Here is a 17782-nt window from a genome sequence, read left to right on the forward strand (position 1 = left end):
CGTGGAGCTTAGTGATGAAAGATTATCCAGTGAAATTTAGAAAAACATTATAAACAAGTCAAGTTTAGAAAAATACCATCCGGCAAGCTGCGCCGTCGGTCGCAGAAGGGGCGAGGAGTGGCTTGCAGCTGGCCTGCTCGCCGAGGATGTCCTCTCGCAGGGTAAATCCACAGCTCTTTCAGGCCGTAGTCTGTTGCTTTGGGGTTTATTGGGGTGTTTTTGTCCTAGTTTTGTAACCGTTGGCAGATTCGAGGTAATAATTCAGTGTCGTGGTCCTTGCGTTGCGTTTTTCCCTGTTATTTCCAAGCGTGGCTGGATAATACGGTTTCCTGTTGGTTCAGGTCCTGCCTGTTTAACATTTTTTGCCGATAGATCAGCCCGTATCGCGACGTCGCAGGCGTAATACGGACTGACGCGTTCATAAAGGTGTGGACGCACGGTCACGGCTCCGAAGGAATTTCTCACCCCGAGAGGAAACTGCTTTTCATCCTAAAAGCAGGCGGTTCCTGGCGGTGGGATCTGCCGCGAGCCCGTCTTCGGCAGCGTTTTGCCGGCTGGGCTCGCCAGCCAGCGGTAGGAGAGGAAGGTTTACATGACTTGTAAAGGCTTCATGAGACTTGCTGGGTTTTGAGAATCAAAGTGCACTTATTTATAACCAGTGTAGCTCTATTTATAAATAAGACTTTTTAAACTTTTTCCAAACGATGTTTTGAAGAAGGCTTTAATAATTATTTTTTATGAACGAATGTTTGGAGAGACTCGGTTCCTGGTTCTTGATTACTTCAGCGTTTCCCCGCTGCCATTGAGCACGCGCTACTTTCTTTCATTCCCCGGAACATTGACAATTTGGGTCTGTTTGAACTAAAAATCTCCGTTGGAGGGTTCGAGAGGGCATTAAGTGAATCCAGGCAGATTCTTCTAATACCCGGAAGCGTTTATTGCTGTAAAGGGATGCCATCAGCTTTGCCTTTTATGTTTTGCCTGAAATTTGTGCTTATTATTTGTAAATTTGCAGAGCTCGGCAGCTGTAGCATATATAAACGCTGTGTTGTGCCTTTGACAGCGCTGCGATTCTCAGTTATTGCCATCCTTCCCCTGAAAAGGGTCAGTTTTGGCAAAAAGTCCCTTCAGCTGGGGAACAAACTTCCCCTTCAGAGGAGGAGGGGGAAAAAAGAAAAGGCTGTGGTGCTCACGGTAACTGGATTTGGTTTATAGAGTTGGAACAAATAAAGCTGACAGTGTTCCCGCTGCTTCGCCTCGCGGCGGGGGGGAATCACACGTATCTTTTATTTTTAGAAGTACTTGCGTACGGGGTCTGAACAAAGCCGAGGAGAATTTGATCTCTGCCCAGTGTTTAGAAAGAATCTAAACCCGGCTGCATCCTCTGCTCTTCCACAGAAAGGGTTTGGAGTGTTTTAAGCTAAGACCAGCAGTTTTCTGGTCGGTGCGTAGTCGGTCGCGGCAGCGTAGGGCTGTTGTGAGCCGGTAAATAACCTCCCACAGGAGTCTGGGCCAGGCTCTGCCGCGTCAGGGCTTTCCTCACCCACGCGTTCTGCGGCCTCGCGCCGCTTCCACCGGCGAGCGCGGCGTTCGGCGAGGCTAAAGGCGAAACAAACCCCCTTCGCTCTCGGAGGCTGGGCTCTTGGCGGGGCCGCGCAGCCCCGCTCCCCTCCACCCACACCTCCGCGCTTCCCCTCCGCCGCAGGCTCGGCATCGCATCGCGCTCGCTCCCGTGCTTGGGCGGGAGAATCCCAGCCCGCTTCCCGGGACGCCGAGGCAGAAGTTGTGGCCTTAAGGGGAACGCATGTTGTGTCTCCTCGGGGGAGGAGGCGTCCTGGCGCTGATCGAGGCACTTCGGGTTCCATCAGACACTTCTTTCCCTCTTGCTCGCAGAAACCACCTCCGACCCGTTCCCGTTATCCGCAGTTGGAAGCAGGGCGTTGTAAATCCGGTGGGGATGAGCGGAAGGGCTCACGGAAACACAAACTAAATCCTCTCCAGGCGACCACCAAGGGGAATAACAAATCCCGGGAGTTAAGCTGAGCGTGGCCTGGGTCCCCCGGAGCGCTCGGTCGGGGCCTCCCCTGTGCGCACCCCCCCCTTCCACCCCGACCCACCGCCTGCGGGGTGGTTCTTGGTGCCAAATCTGATTATTTCTTTAATCTTGCCTTTATCAGCTTGTTTTCCCCCGTGCCAGGCGCGGCGCTGGGGTATTTGTTGCAGAACAACCTGCCCCTTCGTGGCGGCAGGTCCCTCGCGGACCCCATTGGTGCTGTGACGAGGAACCAAGTGGGGGACCCCGTTTCTGCTGGGGTAGATGTTTGGAAATGGGGAAATCCCAACCTTTACACTTTTTGTACTATGTTTCTTAATAAAATACCGCAAACTCCGCCAGCAGCTTTCCTTTACCCCTGCTGTCAGCCCCGTCCCCCCAAGCCAGCGCCTTGCCCACCCCTTCGTGTCCTCCAGTCCCATGCGCCACCGTCTCTGCGGGGACACCCCAGGGCCCCCGCACTGGGCTCAGGGGGCTGGTGGCACCTTCCCCCCATCCCCCTTGTCCCCCCTCACCCCGGACAGAGCCAGGCGGGCACCGGTGCGGCAGCGACCACGTATTTAATTGCCGGGGCCTGGTCCTACACGGTAGGACGATGCGAGCTCTGGCGCGGGGAGCCGCTGTGTCCCACAGCCTCCCTGGCGTCCCAAAGCAGCCAATAAATTATAAAGGATCAAAAAAAAACCCAAAAGACCTGGGATAGGGAGACACGGGGACCCTCGTCACCCCAGTGGGGGCTGCCCGGGGGGTCACGGGCACCCTCATGGCTCAGAGGTGGGAGCTGGGGAAGCGAGGACCCTGCCACCGCGGCAGGAGGGCATGGATGGCTCAGGGACCCCCGCCAGCCGCAGCAGGGGTGTCCCATGCGTGCTGGGGACAGGACGTCCCCACCGGTGGCAGGGGGAAGGGTCTCAGGGACGCCCGGGGACTGCCGGCACCAGAAGGGGTTTGGGGAGCAGGGGGGGCTTCATGGAGAGGGAGCGCTCCAGGGTGCCGGGCCGGGGACCCCAGGGTGGCCCCCCCGGAGCCCCCAGCGAGTGCATGCGGGTGAGCCCCCGGGCCAGGCCGGGTGGTCTCGCGGGTGTCCCCCCCAGTGAGTGTCTCTGTGCCAAGGGCCGCCGGGGCGGTGGGGGGCTGTCGGGGGGCACGTCCAGCCGCCGGGGTGCCCCGTCGCGGGGGGCCGGGGGGAGGCTGGAGAACGGGGCGCCTGGCTGCACCCGGTTGGTGAATGAGCTGGTGCCCGGGGGGGTAACCGGCCACCCTGAGCCCCCCGCCCCATGCAGCCGCTGCAGCAGCTCCTCCAGCGTGGCCTTGGGTGGGGGTCCTGGGCCAGGGGGCTCCGGGCACCCTGGGGTGCCGAGGCGGGTGGCCTGGCCACGCCGGGGTTCTGCTGTCCGCTCCCGGGGCGTCTTGGTGGGTGGCTGTGGGGTGGCCTCGGGGGTGGGCAGCTCGGGGGGGTCCCGCAGGCCCCCGGCCCCTCCCTGGGGCGGCAGTTGGGGGTAGAGGCGGGGGACAGGTGGCTGGGCCGGGGGCTGCGGGGCGGCGCGGGGCTCTGGGGGTCCCTTGGGGACAGCAGGGCGGCGGCAGCAGGCCACCAGCAGCCCGGCGGCCAGGGCACCCAGGGCAAAGGCGCCCAGCACGCAGCCCACCAGCACCGGCACCGGCACCATCGCCGCGGCCCCCGGCCCGGCCTGACGCACCCCTGCGGGAGCACCCATCAGCCCACCATGCGCACGGGGGGCCCGGCCCCCACCCCGGACTCCCCGGGGTCCCTCCTGGTCCCTGGGGTCCCTCTCCAAGCCCTGGGTTTCCGCTCCAACCCCTGGGTTCCCTTGTCCCTGGGTGCCCCCCCCCGGCGTCCGTCTCCTATCCCTGGGGTCCCTCTCCTGCCCCTGGGGTTTCCTGCCCCCCCCATACCCAGGGTCCCTCTTCTCCTATTGCTGGGGTCCCTCTCTCACCCTTGGGGTCCCTTCCTGGTCCCTGGGGTCCCCCCCCATCCCCAGGGTCCCTCTCCTGTCTCCAGGGTCCCTCCTGGTCCCTGGGGTCCCTCCTGGTGCCTGGAGTCCTCTCTTCCACCCCTGGGGTCCCTCTCCCACCCCTGGGGTCCCTCCTGCTCCTGGGGTATCTCCCCCCCCTCCCAAGGGTCCCTCCCTGTCTCCAGGGTCCCCCCTCTCCCATCCCAGGGGTCCCTCCTAGTCCCTGGGTCCCCTCCCGCGTCCCTCCCTGTCTCCAGGGTCCCCCCTCTCCCATCCCAGGGGTCCCTCCTAGTCCCTGGGTCCCCTCCCGCGTCCCTCCCTGGTCCCCAAAGTCCCTCCCAGCGGGTGTCCAGGGGGGACAGATGGGGTGTCACTGACCATGGGCCAAGTCCCTGTCCCCGTCACCGTCCCCCGCAGCTGGTGCGTCTGTGAGAGCAGAGTGGGGTCGGGCCAGGCCACCCATATCCCCCAACACCCTCCACATCCCCCAGTGTCACCCCCTTGTCCCAGGGCCCCCAGCATCACCCTGGTGCCACCTGCACCCCCCCGCGACCTCACGTCCCCAGAAATCCCCACAGCGACCCTCTACGTCCCCAAATACTCCCATGTCCCCAGTGGCACCCATGTGCCCCCCCCCTTCACCTTGGCAGGTCCCAGTGATCCCGGGGGATGCCTCCATGTCCTGCTCGAAGCCATTCCTGGGACACACGGGGGGACGTCACCCACCGTCCCCAGTGTCCCCACCCCGTGAGGAAGGGATGCAGCTGTTCGGGGGGGGGAGGGCAGCCCCCAGGGAAAGCCACCGCGGAGGGGGGACACTTACGGGAGGTCCTCGGAGAAGGGAACGCAGCCCCCAGGGGGCAGCCAGACGCAGTAGGGGTCACGGGCGGCCAGGCAGCTCCTGCACGGGGGGACCCAGGCGGCCAGGTGCCGGAGCCGCCCTCGCACCCTCCCTGTGCTCTTGCACGACCTTGCACACCCCCAGCCCTTGCCCACCCCTGTGCCCTTGCATGCCCTCGCCCACCCCTGTGCCTTCACACGACCTTGCACACCCCCAGCCCTCGCCCACCCCTGTGCCCTTGCACACCCCTGTGCCCTTGCACGGCCTTGCACACCCCCAGCCCTCGCACACCCTCGCCCATCCCGTGCCCTCGCACCTCTGTGCCCTTGCTCAGCCCCGTGCTTTCACACATCTCCGTGCCCTTGCACACCCTCATGCCCCCCATGCACACCCCATGCCTGCCTGTGCCCCCGTGCCCTCGCACGCCCCCGTGCCCTTGCACGACCATGCCTGCCTGTGCCCCCGTGCCCTCGCACGCCCCCGCCCGCCCTCGCCCCCCGCTCACCTGCGGCAGGCGCCGTGCCGGGCGCAGCGGCTCAGGGGCAGGCGCACCAGGCACCCGGCGAAGGCGACGTAGAGCTCCCGGCCTGGCAGGTGCAGCTCCAGCCCCAGCACCCGGCTGGCACCCCGTGGCCCCCGGCACCTGTGCCCCCACATAGCACCCATCGTGACTGCACCCCACCACAGCAGCCACAGCCTCACGGCACCCCGCAGCACCCCGCGGTGCCTGCCGGCACCCTGCAGCACCCATTGGCACCCTGCAGCTCCATGGCATCCACCAGCATCCTATTGCACCCGCCAGCAGCCCATGGCACCCGCATGGCCCCGCAGCACCTGCACGACCCCAGAGCACCCAGCAGCACCCTATGGTACCTGCAAGACCCCACGGCACCCATGTGGCCCCCCCAGCACCCACCAACACCCCATGGCACCCGCATCACTTCCCAGCACCCGTACAGCACCCACACCACTGCTACACCCATTAGTGCCCTCTGTCTCCTAGCACCGCCCAGCACCCATGGCCCCCACAAGCCCCCCAGCACCCACAGCCGCACGGTGCCCATGAGCCCCCACAACAACATCCCCGGGCACCCAGCGCCTGGCACTCACCGCCCAGGGTCATAGAGGCTGATCTCCTCCAGCAGCAGCGTCTCGGAGCCGGCATCCCCGGTGTCACCAGGCTCCCGGCTGTCACCAGGTGCCGGGGTACCACCGGGGTGCCGGGTGGACCCCAGGTGCCGTGCGGCCGCCAGGACCTTCAGCACCCGCCCGTCCTCGGCGCCCAGGAAGAGCACGGTCTGGTTCCCCCGTGGCCCCGCGCCCGTGTCCACCGCCAGCTGCGTCAGCCTGCACCCAGCACACCCTCGCACCCGCCTCGCGTGCGGCTCTGCAGCCGCTCGCACGCCCTCGCACCAGGGCCTTGCACACCTGTGCACCAGGGCTTCGCACTGGCTTGCACTGGGGTTTTGCACACCCTTGCTTGGGACCCTTGCACACACTTGCAACATGGCCTTGCACAGTGTTGCACACACTCACACCGGGGCCCTTGCACCTGGGTCCTCACATGGCCTTGCACCAGGGTTTTGCACGCCCTTGCACTGGGGCTCTGCACACCCTCCTGTGGCCTTGCACATCCCTTGCACCAGGGCCTCGTGGACCCTTGCACACGAGCTTTGCACGAGGACCCTCCCCACCTCGCAGCACCCACAGGACCTTCACGCCCCTTGCACACCCACAGCCTCCTTGCACGGGCCACCCGCTGTCCCCGAGGCCACCCCGTCCCCCTGCCGGGGCGCACCTGGTGCCGGTACGGGTGAAGAGGGGCCGCCCACCAGCGGGTGCCACGGCGCCGTGCAGCAGCGGGTGCTCCTTGGCGAAGGCCAACGTCTCATCGGGGAAGTCCCGGGAGGAGGCGATGCCAGCAGCTGCTCCTGTCCCGGCGCAGCAGCCTGGCCTGCGGCACAACTGCCGTGGGGACCCAGGCGTCCGGGCATCCGCCGCACCCTGGGGGGACCCAGGCATCTGGGTGCAGGTACCTGGGTCGGGGCACCCTGTCCTCGGGCACTGGGGTCCAAGTGCCGGCGGCGCCGCGGGGCTCGGCGAAGGGTCCCTCGAACGCCTGCTCCACGTCCGCCAGGTAGAAGGCGCAGACGGCTGAGCCGGGGATGCTGCGGCAGCAGTGAGGGGTGGCACCGGCACTGGGGACACCCCTGTCCCCTCCCAGGGCTGCCAGGTCAGCCTCGGTTTGTCCAGGGCCCCTCCGTGTCCCTCTTGGTCCCCGCTGTGTCCCCACGCCCTGTTCCCCAGTGTCTGCGTCCCTGTGCCCTGTCCCACTGTGTCCCCATGTCCCCATGTGAGTGCATTCCCATGTCTGTCCCTCCCATGTCCCCATCTCTCCTGTCCCCATGTCCCCCCACGCCATACTCCCCTGCCCTGTGTGCCTACAGCCCCATGTCCCCTTGGCCACCCTGGTCCCCACGTCCCCGACGAGCCTGTGTACCCCGTCCCCATGTCCCCGTGTCCCCCCCGTCACCATGTCCCCGCGCCCCCCACCGCCATGCCTGTTGGGCTGGGTGCCAAAGAGGGCGAGGACAGCGGGGCGCCCGTGCAGGGCCCGTGGGGGTGTCACCGCCTCCAGGACGTCAAAGTAGAAGACGGCGTCCCCGGGGACGGCGCACTGCAGCCGCACCTTCAGGAAGGACGTCCAGTGCTGCTCCAGCACCCGCGGGGAGCCCCCCCGGTCGTTGCGGCACACCCGTGCCACCCGCGCCACCGCCACCTGCGCCAGCATCCGCGGGTGTCAGCACACGGGCACCTGTGGGTGTCGGCACCCAGGGACCCACGGGCATCGGCACATGGGCACCCATGGGCATCGGCACCCAGGGACCCCCTGGCATTGGCACACGGGCACCTGTGGGTGTCGGCACCCAGGGACCCGCGGGCGTCGGCACCCAGGGACCCGCGGGCGTCGGCACCCAGGGACCCCCGGGCATTGGCACACGGGCACCTGTGGGTGTCGGCACTCAGGGACCCACGGGCATCAGCACACGGGCACCCGTGGGTGTCGGCACCCAGGGACCCGCGGGCGTCGGCACCCAGGGACCCGCGGGCGTCGGCACCCAGGGACCCCCGGGCATTGGCACACGGGCACCTGTGGGTGTCGGCACTCAGGGACCCACGGGCATCGGCACACGGGCACCCATGGGCATCGGCACCCAGGGACCCCCTGGCATTGGCACACGGGCACCTGTGGGTGTCAGTACCCAGGGACCTGCAGGTGTCAGCTCCCAGGGACCCCCAGGCATTGGCACACGGGCACCCGTGGGCATTGGCACCGTCACCTGAGCAGCTGGTGTATTGGCACCTTGGGCTGGCACCCACGGGCACCTGCATGGGGGGCTGGCACCCAGGACCACCCGCAGGCAGCAGCACTGTGGGAGCCACCAGCACCCGGCCAGACGCCCCGGCAAGGGGCACTGGGCTCCCCAGCCTCAATGCCCCCCCACCCGCCACCACGTCCCCGTGCCCCCCGTGCCCACCTTGCCCAGGGCGCTGAGCTCCACGGCGACCTCCCTGAAGAAGAAGTAGACGTAGGGGCCGTAGGGCAGCGCCTGGACGAAGTGGGGCTCTGGGGGGGCCGGGGGGGACCGTCAGCCCCCGCTGCCTCCTGTCCCCGTCCCCCACCCCGTGCTCACCCCCTGCCCTGCCCCTCGACCCCTCGATGCCGGCTCGCAGCCCCTGTGCCCTCCCAGCCCCCCGCCCCCCCATACGGTGGGGTACCCTGCAGCCAGCGGGAGCTGTACTTGAGGGTGCGCAGCGGGGGGCGGCCGGGGCTGAGGCTGCGGTAGATCACGGCGTCACTCGCCTGGAAGTCAGCCACCGTGGCCGAGTACAGGCTGCCGTCTGTGGGGGGGACACGGGCGTCAGCCTGTCCCCACCCCGGGGATCCCCGTCCCCCCCCAATCCAGCACCCACCGACGAAGAGGGCGACGATGCTCTGCTTGGCATCGAAGGGGCACCGGGCCTGGCCGCTCACCTCCTCGCCCTCCTGCGCAAGGCTGCTCACCTGGGGGTGGGAGCAAGGTGCTGAGACCCCCCCACCCCCTCCATGCTCATCACACCCCCCGTACCCCGCCACTGCCCCCAGCCCCAGTGCAGAGCCGCTGAGGACCCCCACGCTCGTCACAACCCTGGGCGCTGCCTTGCTGTGCTCCCCAGTGGGGGCTGAGACCCCCCACATTCATCACACCTACCACCACCCCACTCCCCAGCAGGAGCTGAGCCCCCCCAGCTGGGCCCCCCCACCTGGTAGGTGCGGCAGAGGGGGCTGAAGGCGTTGGTGCCGCAGGCCAGGAGGGCGCCGGCGTCGCGGGGCACCAGCACCCTGATGTAGTTGTGGCACTCGTCCTGTGCGGGGGCAGGGGGGGACACGGGGGGGGACACGGGGGGTCCCACCGTCACCACCTTCCCCTGTCCTGAGCCCCCTCTCCCTTGTATCCCCCATGCCCTGTACCCCCACACCCCCATTCCCTGTACCCTCCGTGTACCCCTGTACCCCCATAAACCCATACCTCTGTACCCCCACACCATGTACCCCCATACCCTGTACCCCCCCACGGACACCTGTACCCCTCCATGTACCCCTGTACCCCCATAAACCTGTATCTGTATCCCTGTACCAAGCACTCCTGCACCCCCGTACCCTGCACCCCCATACCATGCAATCCCACCCCCCCATATGCTGAATGCCCATATCCTGGACCCCTCCCTGTACCCCCACACCCTGTACCCCTGCACCCCCGTACCCCCAGCACCCCGTTCCCCCCCCCCATACCTGCCGCCGGCCCCGCATGGCACAGTTCTCCCTGTCCCGCGTCTCCCAGATGAGGTGCTGTGGGTGACACGGGGGGGTGGGGGTGGGCATGGGGACACCCCCCCTCTGGGCCCCCCGGGCCCCCAGGGTCGGCAGCCCCAGCCCCCTTACCCGCCGGGGGTACAGCGTCCGCTCGTCCTGCCCCAGGTCGAAGGCATAGATGTGGTCCCTGGCGGGGGAGGCGTGAGCGTGCGAGGGGACATGGGGACGTGCGAGGGGACACGGGGACACATGCGAGGGGACACGGGGACACATGCGAGGGGACACGGGGACACATTCGGGCCCACAGGAGGGAACACGGCGGGCACAAGCATGCACAAGCATGCAGGAGCACACGATGGCGGGCACAAGCGTGCACAGGCAGGGGCAATTGGGCTTAAGCGTGCAGAAGTGGATGCAGGCACATGCAAGCATGCACAAGCATAGACAACCACACACGTGTTTGCACAAGCATGCACAAGCTTGCAGAAGCAAACAAGCCTCCAGAAGCACATGCAAGTGTGAAAGAGCATGCACAAGCTTGCACAGGCACAGACACGCATGCACAAGCGTGCACAAGCTTGCGCAAGCACAGATGAGTGCACACAAGCACACACAAGTGCGTGCAAGCACACACGAGCTTGCACAACCAAGGGCAAGCATGCACAAGCACACATGAGTGTGCACAGCACAGACAAGCACACACAAGCGTGCACAAGCATGGACAAGCGCACACAAGCACGCACGAGCTTGCACCAGCACAGACGAGCGCGCACAAGCACACACAAGCGCACGTGAGCTCGCACAAGCACGGGCGAGCGCGGACCCCTCACCGGGCGGCGACGAAGAGGGTGCCATTGAGGCGCAGCATGCGCTGGAAGTCGAGGCCGAGGTGGGCCGTGGCGTTGTCCCCGCGGAGGCCGCCGAAGCGGGGGTAGGTGGCGGTGGCTGCGGTGACAGGGAGGGACACGGTGACACCCCGGCAGCCCCCCACGTCCCGGCTGCCCCCCCGGCACTCCCCGCTCACCTGCCAGCCCCACGGTGCTGCGCGCCACCAGGTCCCGGGGGAAGGACTGTGCCGCGCGCCCGGGGAGGAGGAGGAGGATGACGAAGGGCAGTGGGACCCCCGGCATCGTCGCGGGCGCCTGAGGGGACGTGGGGCTGACGTGGGGTGACCCCCCCCTGGACTGTGGGGGGAAACTGAGGCACTGGGTAGGGGTTGTGGGGACAGCGGAGACGCGTGCCCCGAGTGCAGGGACGGTGCTCCCAGTGCTGCCTCCCAGTGCTCCCAGTGTCCTCCTCCCGGTGGTCCCAGTGCTCCCATCCCAGCGTCCCTGCCTGTACCCCCATCCCAGTGCCCCCTTTTCAGTGTCCCCAGTGCCTCCACCCGGTGTCCCCCATATCCCAGTGTCTCCAGTGCTCTCCTCCTGGTGGTCCCAGCGCTGCCGTCCCAGCGTCCCTGTACCCCCGTCCCAGTGTCCCCAGTGTCCTCCTCCTGGTGGTCCCAGCGCTGCTGTCCCAGCGTCCCTGTACCCCCGTCCCAGTGTCCCCAGTGCCCTCCTCCCGGTGGTCCCAATGCCCACTTTTCAGTGTCCCCAGTGCCTCCACCCCGTGTCCCCCATATCCCAGTGTCTCCAGTGCTCTCCTCCTGGTGTCCCCAGTGCCTCCTCCTGGTGGTCCCAGCGCTGCCATCCCAGTGTCCCCAGTGCCCTCCTCCCAGCGTCCCTGTGCGCTGGTCCCAGTGGTCCCAGTGCCCACATTTGAGTGCCCCCAGCGCCCCCGCTCCAACGCGCCGGTCCCCACCTCCCCAGTGCCCCCACCGCAGAGTCCCCAGTGCTCCCAGCGCCCCTGAACCGCCGCCAGCAGCGCCGGGACACCACAAGCGTGCGCAGCGGGGCACGGCCGTGCGCCCACCCGCACCCACCCGCACCCACCCGCAACAGCCCCCCCCCCCCGCCGCGCACCCAGCCCCGCGCAGCGCCCGGCCCCGCAGCACCCGCCTGCGCCCCGAAACACCCCTCCTACCCCCCGGCAGCGCCCCGCAACAACACCCCACCGAACCCCCGCCCCAACACCCCGCAACACCGCCCCTACGCCCCGCAACACCCCACCTACACCCCTCGCAACACCCGCCCCCCCCCCCGCCCCCTCCGCGCTCGGTACCGGCTCCGCTCCCCGAACGGCCCCGAGTGGACCCGAACGGCTCCGCCCCGGAACGGGCCGGGACCGGCCGGCGGCGGGAGCGGGGCCGGGGGCGGGGACCCCCGTGGGACCCCACCCGCGACACACCCACCCGCGGGGCCACCCTATAGATAGCCGTTAATCCCCCGTTAATGAGCTGATCCTCATTAGCTGCTGGGGTGGGGTGAGGCAGAGGCAGGTCTCGCACACACGTGGGAGTGGGCACAGCCCTGCACCCGCCGTGGGGGGCGTGGGGGCTTCCACGCGCGTCTACTCCTGGCCCAGTGGGGACTGGGAGCTACTGGGAGCCCTGGAAGTACTGGGCTCCCCCCTCAGGGCTCCAGTTCCCAACTGTCCCCAGCCTCTCCGAGGGTGGGGACGGGGGACCCCGGGGACATCGCGCGGGACTGGGTGGTCCTGGGGGACCGTGGGGAGACCCCCGAGGCTCTGGAGGGGTCCCGAGGTGGGTCCCAAGGGTGCGGGCACAGGGTGACACCTGGTGGCACCACATGGCATGGCACGTAGGTACCGTGCGGGAGGGACACATAGTGTTTCTGAGGGGGTGCCCGCAGCCCCGGGGGCATGACTGCGCCCCCAGGGTGCAGATCGTGTCCCTGAGGGGTGACACTGTCTCCGGGGGAGTGTCCATGTCCCCAGGGTGGTGACCGTGTCCCCAAAGGGAAATGACTGAGTCCCTGGGGGGGTTACCCATGTCCCCAGGGCTGTGACCATGCCCCTGGGGGGACAGTCATGTCCCCAGGCGCGTGTCCAAGGCCCCAGGGGGGTACCATAGCCCCAGGGAGGGTGTGACGGTGTCCCCAGGGGGGTGACAAACAGGCAGAGCCGGGTGACAGTGATCTGTTTTATTTACAGGCTATTGGGGTGGGGGGGTGACCATCCCCATCCCCATGGAGTCCAGGCACTGGCATGGGGGGCTGGCGGGGTGCCACCCCCCATAAACCCCCACAAGAGCAAAGATGTAAAAATAAATATAACCAGCTGGTAAATCTTGTCCCAGTGCCTCCCAGTAGCTCCCAGTAGCCCTGTGGGAGGGCTGGCTCTGCACCCAGGCGTTCGGTGTCCCTGCAGCACGATGGCCCCTTGAAGGAGACAGGGAGGGGACACTGTGTATTCCCCCCCCAAAAAAATCCCTGTGTCCCTTCCAGTATCCCCCGGGTGGGGCTGGGTGCTGGGGGTGTCCCGAGGTCCCCGTCACCACGGGGTGGGAGTCACGGTGGCACATCCCCAACGTCCCTGGTGTCACAGCGTGAAGATCTCGTCCTCGGCGTCACGGAGGGCGGCTGCCCGTGGGGTCCTGGTGAGGGGCCGGGGGCCGAGGCGGGGACCCCGGGGGGCCGGTGGGCCCTTGGCATCAGGGATCCGTGTGCCTTCAGCCTCAGCCGTGCTACAGGGGATGCAGCGGGGTGGCACTGAGGGGTGGCCCTGCCACCCACCCACCCTGCAGCCAAAATCCCCCATTTTGCCCCAAAAGGGGAGGCGGGACGGGCACGCTCACCCTGTGCCACCGGTGCGGAGACGTTGCGCTGCCGCCGCTGCCTTGGAGCGCCCGATCTCGGCGTCGAGCTGCCGCAGGAAATCGGTGGCCGAGAGGTCGTGGCGGGACGTGGCGGCCAGGGCGTCCCCCGGGGGGACAGGCACGTCCTTGTCCTCATCCTTGTCCTCGGGACAGGGTCCCCCCGGCTGCACCGGCGCGGGGATGAGGAGGGTGGGCTTGAGGAAGATGGTGTCCGAGGTGTAGAGGCGGTTGGCGCGCTTGATCTGCTCCATCTGCCAGGGACGGGATGGGGACCGGGACGGGGACAGAGATGGGGTGGGGACAAGAACGGGGAGAGGATGAGGATGGGGACGGGGACAGGGTAAAGGATGGGACGGGGTCGGGGGGACAGGACGGGAGGGACAGCGGTGGGATGGGGGACAGCCGTCGGGACGGGGTGGGTGAGGGAAGGGGATGGGGGCAGGGCCAGGAGGGGACAGGGGTGGCCCCGCGGGACCGTGGCGCTGCCGGGGGACCCCGGGGTCGTGCTGCCCCCCACCGCCCCGGCCCCGGGGCCCCCGCCCCACGGCCACCCCGCCCTCCCGGGATGCTCCCCTCGCCCCCGTGGCCGCTCACCGTCACCCCGTAGCGCAGCGCCAGCCCTGGCAGCGTGTCCCCGGGCTCCAGCCGGTGCTCCCGGGGGGACGCCCCCGCTCCGCCGCTCCCCGCCGCCATGGCGGGACGGCCCCGCTCAGCCCCGGCCGCCGTCAGAGCTGGTAGGGGTTGCGGGGGGCTCATGCAAACGCAGCCCCGGCCCGGGCGGGGACCAGCCCAGGACCCCTGCGCTCTGGCTGCCGCTCACGGGGGCGGGCTCGGCCCCGCCGCCGCCACCCCCGGGCCCCGGTGAGGCCGGAGACGCCAGGCCCGGCCCGGCCGCCCCCGCGGAGGCCTCTGGGAGTTGTAGTCCGGGACGGGAAGGGAACACAGGCCTCCTCGGGGAGTGATGCCGCCACCCCCACTACCACCCCGCGGTCCTCCCAGTCCCCTCGGCCCCCGCCATCCGCCCCGCTCCCAACCCCCTGTGGGGTCTCTGACCCCGAGCCCCCCGCCAGGGGCGGCCACGCGGAACTACAACTCCCGTCATGCCGCGAGGCTGCGGCCGCCCGGGGGCACGGCGGGCCCGCTGGTCCCGCCCCTCGCGCTCTCTAATTGGTCGCCGATCCCGCGCGCGGCACGCCGGGAAAAAAGACACCCGGAAGCTGGGCGGCCGTTCCCATAGTAACCACGGGCCGGCGCCGGGACCGCCATGTCCTTCAAGCGGGAAGGGGACGACCCCAGTCAGCTGGGGGTGCTGCAGGTGGGCCCCGGACGCCCCTCAACCCTCCAGCCCATCCCGCCCCTCCCCGGATCTCCTCGGGCCTCTTCGGGCCTTTCTTCGGACTCCCCAACCCACCCCTCCACTTCCCGGGCCCTCCCGGGACCTCCAACTCACTCCCCGGCTCCCCAGACCCCCACCGGGCCCCCCTAACCCCGGCCCCGACCACCCCACACACCTTCCGGGTTTGCCCCCTTGCCTTGGCCTGCCCCAACCTCCTCGGTTCCCCCTAGCCCTTCCCCGCTCCCCCCTGCCTGCAAACACTTCTCCTGCCCGTCCTCCTCCCTGCCTGCAAATGCCCCTCTGCCCCCCCCCGCCCTCAATTCCCCCTCACCCCTTCCCTGTCTTGACCGCCCTTCAGGGTACCCCTCCCAGCGAGCCAAATACCCACCTTGGCCCAGGCCACTCCTCGAAATTGCCCCCTTCCTCTGCCTCCTCCTGCCCCCATACCCCCAACAGCCCCCTCCCCAGCCTTGACACCCCAGTTCCCCCCACGCACCCCCTTCACTCCCTCAGAGTGGGATCCCCGGGGTGCCAAGGTTTCCTGGCCTAAGGGGGACAGAGCTGGGGGTGAGGGCTGCTTCCCCGAGGGGTGACCTGGGGGCAGACCCCCCATCTCTGGCAGCAGGCATGGGGGGGACAAGCACTCACCTGGCCCCCTCGGTCTCTCCCAGAAAAGACGTGTTGCAGATCTGTTGGCCAACTACATCCCTGAGGATGAGGCGCTGCTGCTGAGGAGTGGGAGGTGAGCAAGACCCCCAAGGGCAGCCCCCTCTCTGGCCACTTGCAGGGTCCTGACAGCAGCTTTCCCCCCCTCTTGGCATAGGTACGCCTGCACGGTGTGCGCCCACCGCCCTGTCTTTGACACACTGGACGTGCTGACTGTCCACAGGGCCGGCAAGAAGCACATGGGCAGTAAGTGGGGGGGCTGGCGGGGGGGTGGGCTGCACCAAGCAAGCGCATCCCCATCCCCTTCGCTCTCTCCCAGGCCTGCAGCGCTTCTATGGCAGGAAGCGCTCGCTTCAGGACGCGGTCCAGAAGCGGCGGCACGAGGAGGAGGTGCAGGCGGAGGAGGCAGGTGTACAGGTTGGTGCAGGTGCCCCGTCCTCACCCTGCTGGACTCCCTTGCTGGGCCCCCCTAGCTCTGTCCCTTCTCCCCAGGGCTCCCCAGCCCCTCTTCTGGCACGGACGAGGAGGATCGCCCGGAGTGCTCTGCTGAAAGCTGCTCCCTACAGCAGCTGCTGCCGGAGGACAGGGTAAGACCCTTGGTTTCACTGCTGGAGGACGGGGGGAAGCTCTGGGCTTCTCGGGAGGCACCGGCAGCACCACGGCCTCATTGCTGTCGGGCATTTGTGCTACGAGGCCCTAACTCCTTCTCCCGTCGCAGGGCGGAGGGAAGCAGCTTGCGAGCTGGCACGACCCAGATGGGGCCGAGCACTGCTCTGACGCCTCTGGAGCTGTCACGGAAGGACGGAGAAGCTGTGGACTCCAGCCCTGCAACCCTGCTGCCAGGGCACTGTGGTGGGCGAACGGGTAAGAGCCAGCTGGTGGCTCTGGAGCTGCACCAGCACCAGTGGGGCAGGGTGCCTGGGGTCTCAGCCAGACCTCTCCCGCTTCTGCGGGTCCCACCAGCCCCTCTCTGTCCTCCCAGATGCACCAAAGGTGGCTCCAGCCCGGACACAGCGAGGCAGCAAAGGAAAAGGCTCATCATCGGCCCTCAGCCAGCCTGAAGCCCTCAGCCCCGAGAGACGCCAGGCCCTGGAGCGATACCTGCAGCTGCGGAGGTGAGTCTTGGCCCCATTGGTGTGAGGAACCCCATAACAAGCCACCTGTCACTCCTTCCATCTGTCTGCCCGTCCGTCCCCAGTGCCGGCTGGATCCAGGACCGCTCTGGCAAGTGGGTGAAGGATGAGAACGCCGAATTCGACACAGATGAGGACGAACCACCTGCGCTGTTGCCGGCCTGAGGCCCTGCTGTGCCCCACCGGTCCCCACGGGGATGGTCCCCCTAGGCTGTCCCTGAGCCCTGCCATTAATAGAGGCAGCTGGAGAGGACAGAGGTGTCTGAGCTGTTGGGGCACGTCCTGGGGAGGGGTGATATTGGGGGTCCCAGCATTTTGCCACCCTGGGATGCTCAACCTGATTCCTTTTTGGGGTGTCCCCACCCTGGGCAGAGCGCCGCCAACCTTGATGTGGGTTCCAGCCCATCTCCGTGCTGTCCCCTCCTGTCCCTGGCCCAAGTCACGCTCATTTTCTCGCATGCTGGCAGCTGCGTGTGGGTCATGGCCTTTCGGGGTGGTGGTGCCGGGTTCCCCCCCTCCTCCCTGGCCCCGGCAGCTGTCCCAGGGCTTCGGAAAGTGCCCGGTGCCACTGCCCTCCCCCTGCCTCAGTTTCTCTCCCCTTTTCCTGCCAGGCTTTGGGTGCCTGCGGGTGCTCCCACATCAGGGGGCACCCATGGGACTGTCGTTTACAGGGCTGTGCCCTGAGCTGGCATCCACGCCCCTGGGACAGCACCCACCCAAGGGTCTCTCTGGCCCCCGGGGTCAGATCCTGTCCGTGGGGGGGCTCCTTGGCAGCACTGCCTGGGTTGATGTTACCCCTAGGCACTGGGATTTACCCGCTTGCTCAGCTCGTGCCTAAAAATAAGTGGTGGGACCTATAAATAGGCCCTGCGTCTCCCCCGCCTGCCTCACTGGGCTGTGGGTGCCAGCCTCCGTGGGCCCTGGGTGCATGGCTCTGTGCCACAGGGGCACCTGGCTGCCCGCCGGGGGGGTTGCCCTGCTCCCCCCGCTCCTCCTCGTGCCGTAACCCAATCCCCTGGGCATAAATACCCCGACCCCGCAGCCCCGCTGCTCGTTGAGGGTATCCTGGCGTTCGGCTCAGCCTCCATGGATTAACAGGGGGCCTCGAGCCCTGCGAGGCGGGGGGTTGCCCCCGCTGCCTCCCCGGCAGTGTTACCCTCCCTCAGCTCATCCCTGTGATCCCGATTCCAGCCCCTGCGTGCAAATC

The 17782-nt window shown here is 67.6% G+C and overlaps 3 protein-coding genes across 3 annotated transcripts; 1 reads left to right on the top strand and 2 right to left on the bottom strand.

Annotated features, from left to right (window-relative positions):
• Nucleotides 1-2596: 2596 nt before the first annotated feature.
• Nucleotides 2597-10886, bottom strand: SEMA6C (semaphorin 6C). Its single transcript, XM_075075288.1, has 17 exons — nt 10750-10886; nt 10556-10670; nt 9855-9912; nt 9705-9761; nt 9176-9277; nt 8846-8936; nt 8651-8773; nt 8410-8498; nt 7432-7649; nt 6907-7038; nt 6669-6824; nt 5981-6217; nt 5376-5513; nt 4853-4930; nt 4672-4727; nt 4408-4455; nt 2597-3755 (listed from the first exon to the last, which is right to left on the bottom strand). The coding sequence occupies exons 1-17, from the start codon at nt 10853-10855 to the stop codon at nt 2965-2967; spliced, it is 2595 nt and encodes an 864-aa protein (XP_074931389.1). The 5' UTR covers nt 10856-10886; the 3' UTR covers nt 2597-2964.
• A 1865-nt stretch (nt 10887-12751) lies between these two features.
• On the bottom strand, nt 12752-14328 carry LYSMD1 (LysM domain containing 1). Its single transcript, XM_075075072.1, has 3 exons — nt 14035-14328; nt 13420-13691; nt 12752-13308 (listed from the first exon to the last, which is right to left on the bottom strand). The coding sequence occupies exons 1-3, from the start codon at nt 14194-14196 to the stop codon at nt 13164-13166; spliced, it is 579 nt and encodes a 192-aa protein (XP_074931173.1). The 5' UTR covers nt 14197-14328; the 3' UTR covers nt 12752-13163.
• A 316-nt stretch (nt 14329-14644) lies between these two features.
• Nucleotides 14645-16830, top strand: SCNM1 (sodium channel modifier 1). Its single transcript, XM_075074953.1, has 8 exons — nt 14645-14755; nt 15448-15518; nt 15600-15688; nt 15762-15859; nt 15935-16029; nt 16161-16306; nt 16425-16557; nt 16641-16830. Exons 1-8 carry the CDS (start codon nt 14705-14707, stop codon nt 16738-16740), a joined length of 783 nt encoding a protein of 260 aa, XP_074931054.1. The 5' UTR covers nt 14645-14704; the 3' UTR covers nt 16741-16830.
• The last annotated feature ends 952 nt before the right edge of the window (nt 16831-17782 follow it).

Source organism: Phalacrocorax aristotelis, chromosome 25, assembly GCF_949628215.1.
Source record: "Phalacrocorax aristotelis chromosome 25, bGulAri2.1, whole genome shotgun sequence".
NCBI classification, from domain to species: Eukaryota; Metazoa; Chordata; class Aves; order Suliformes; family Phalacrocoracidae; genus Phalacrocorax; species Phalacrocorax aristotelis.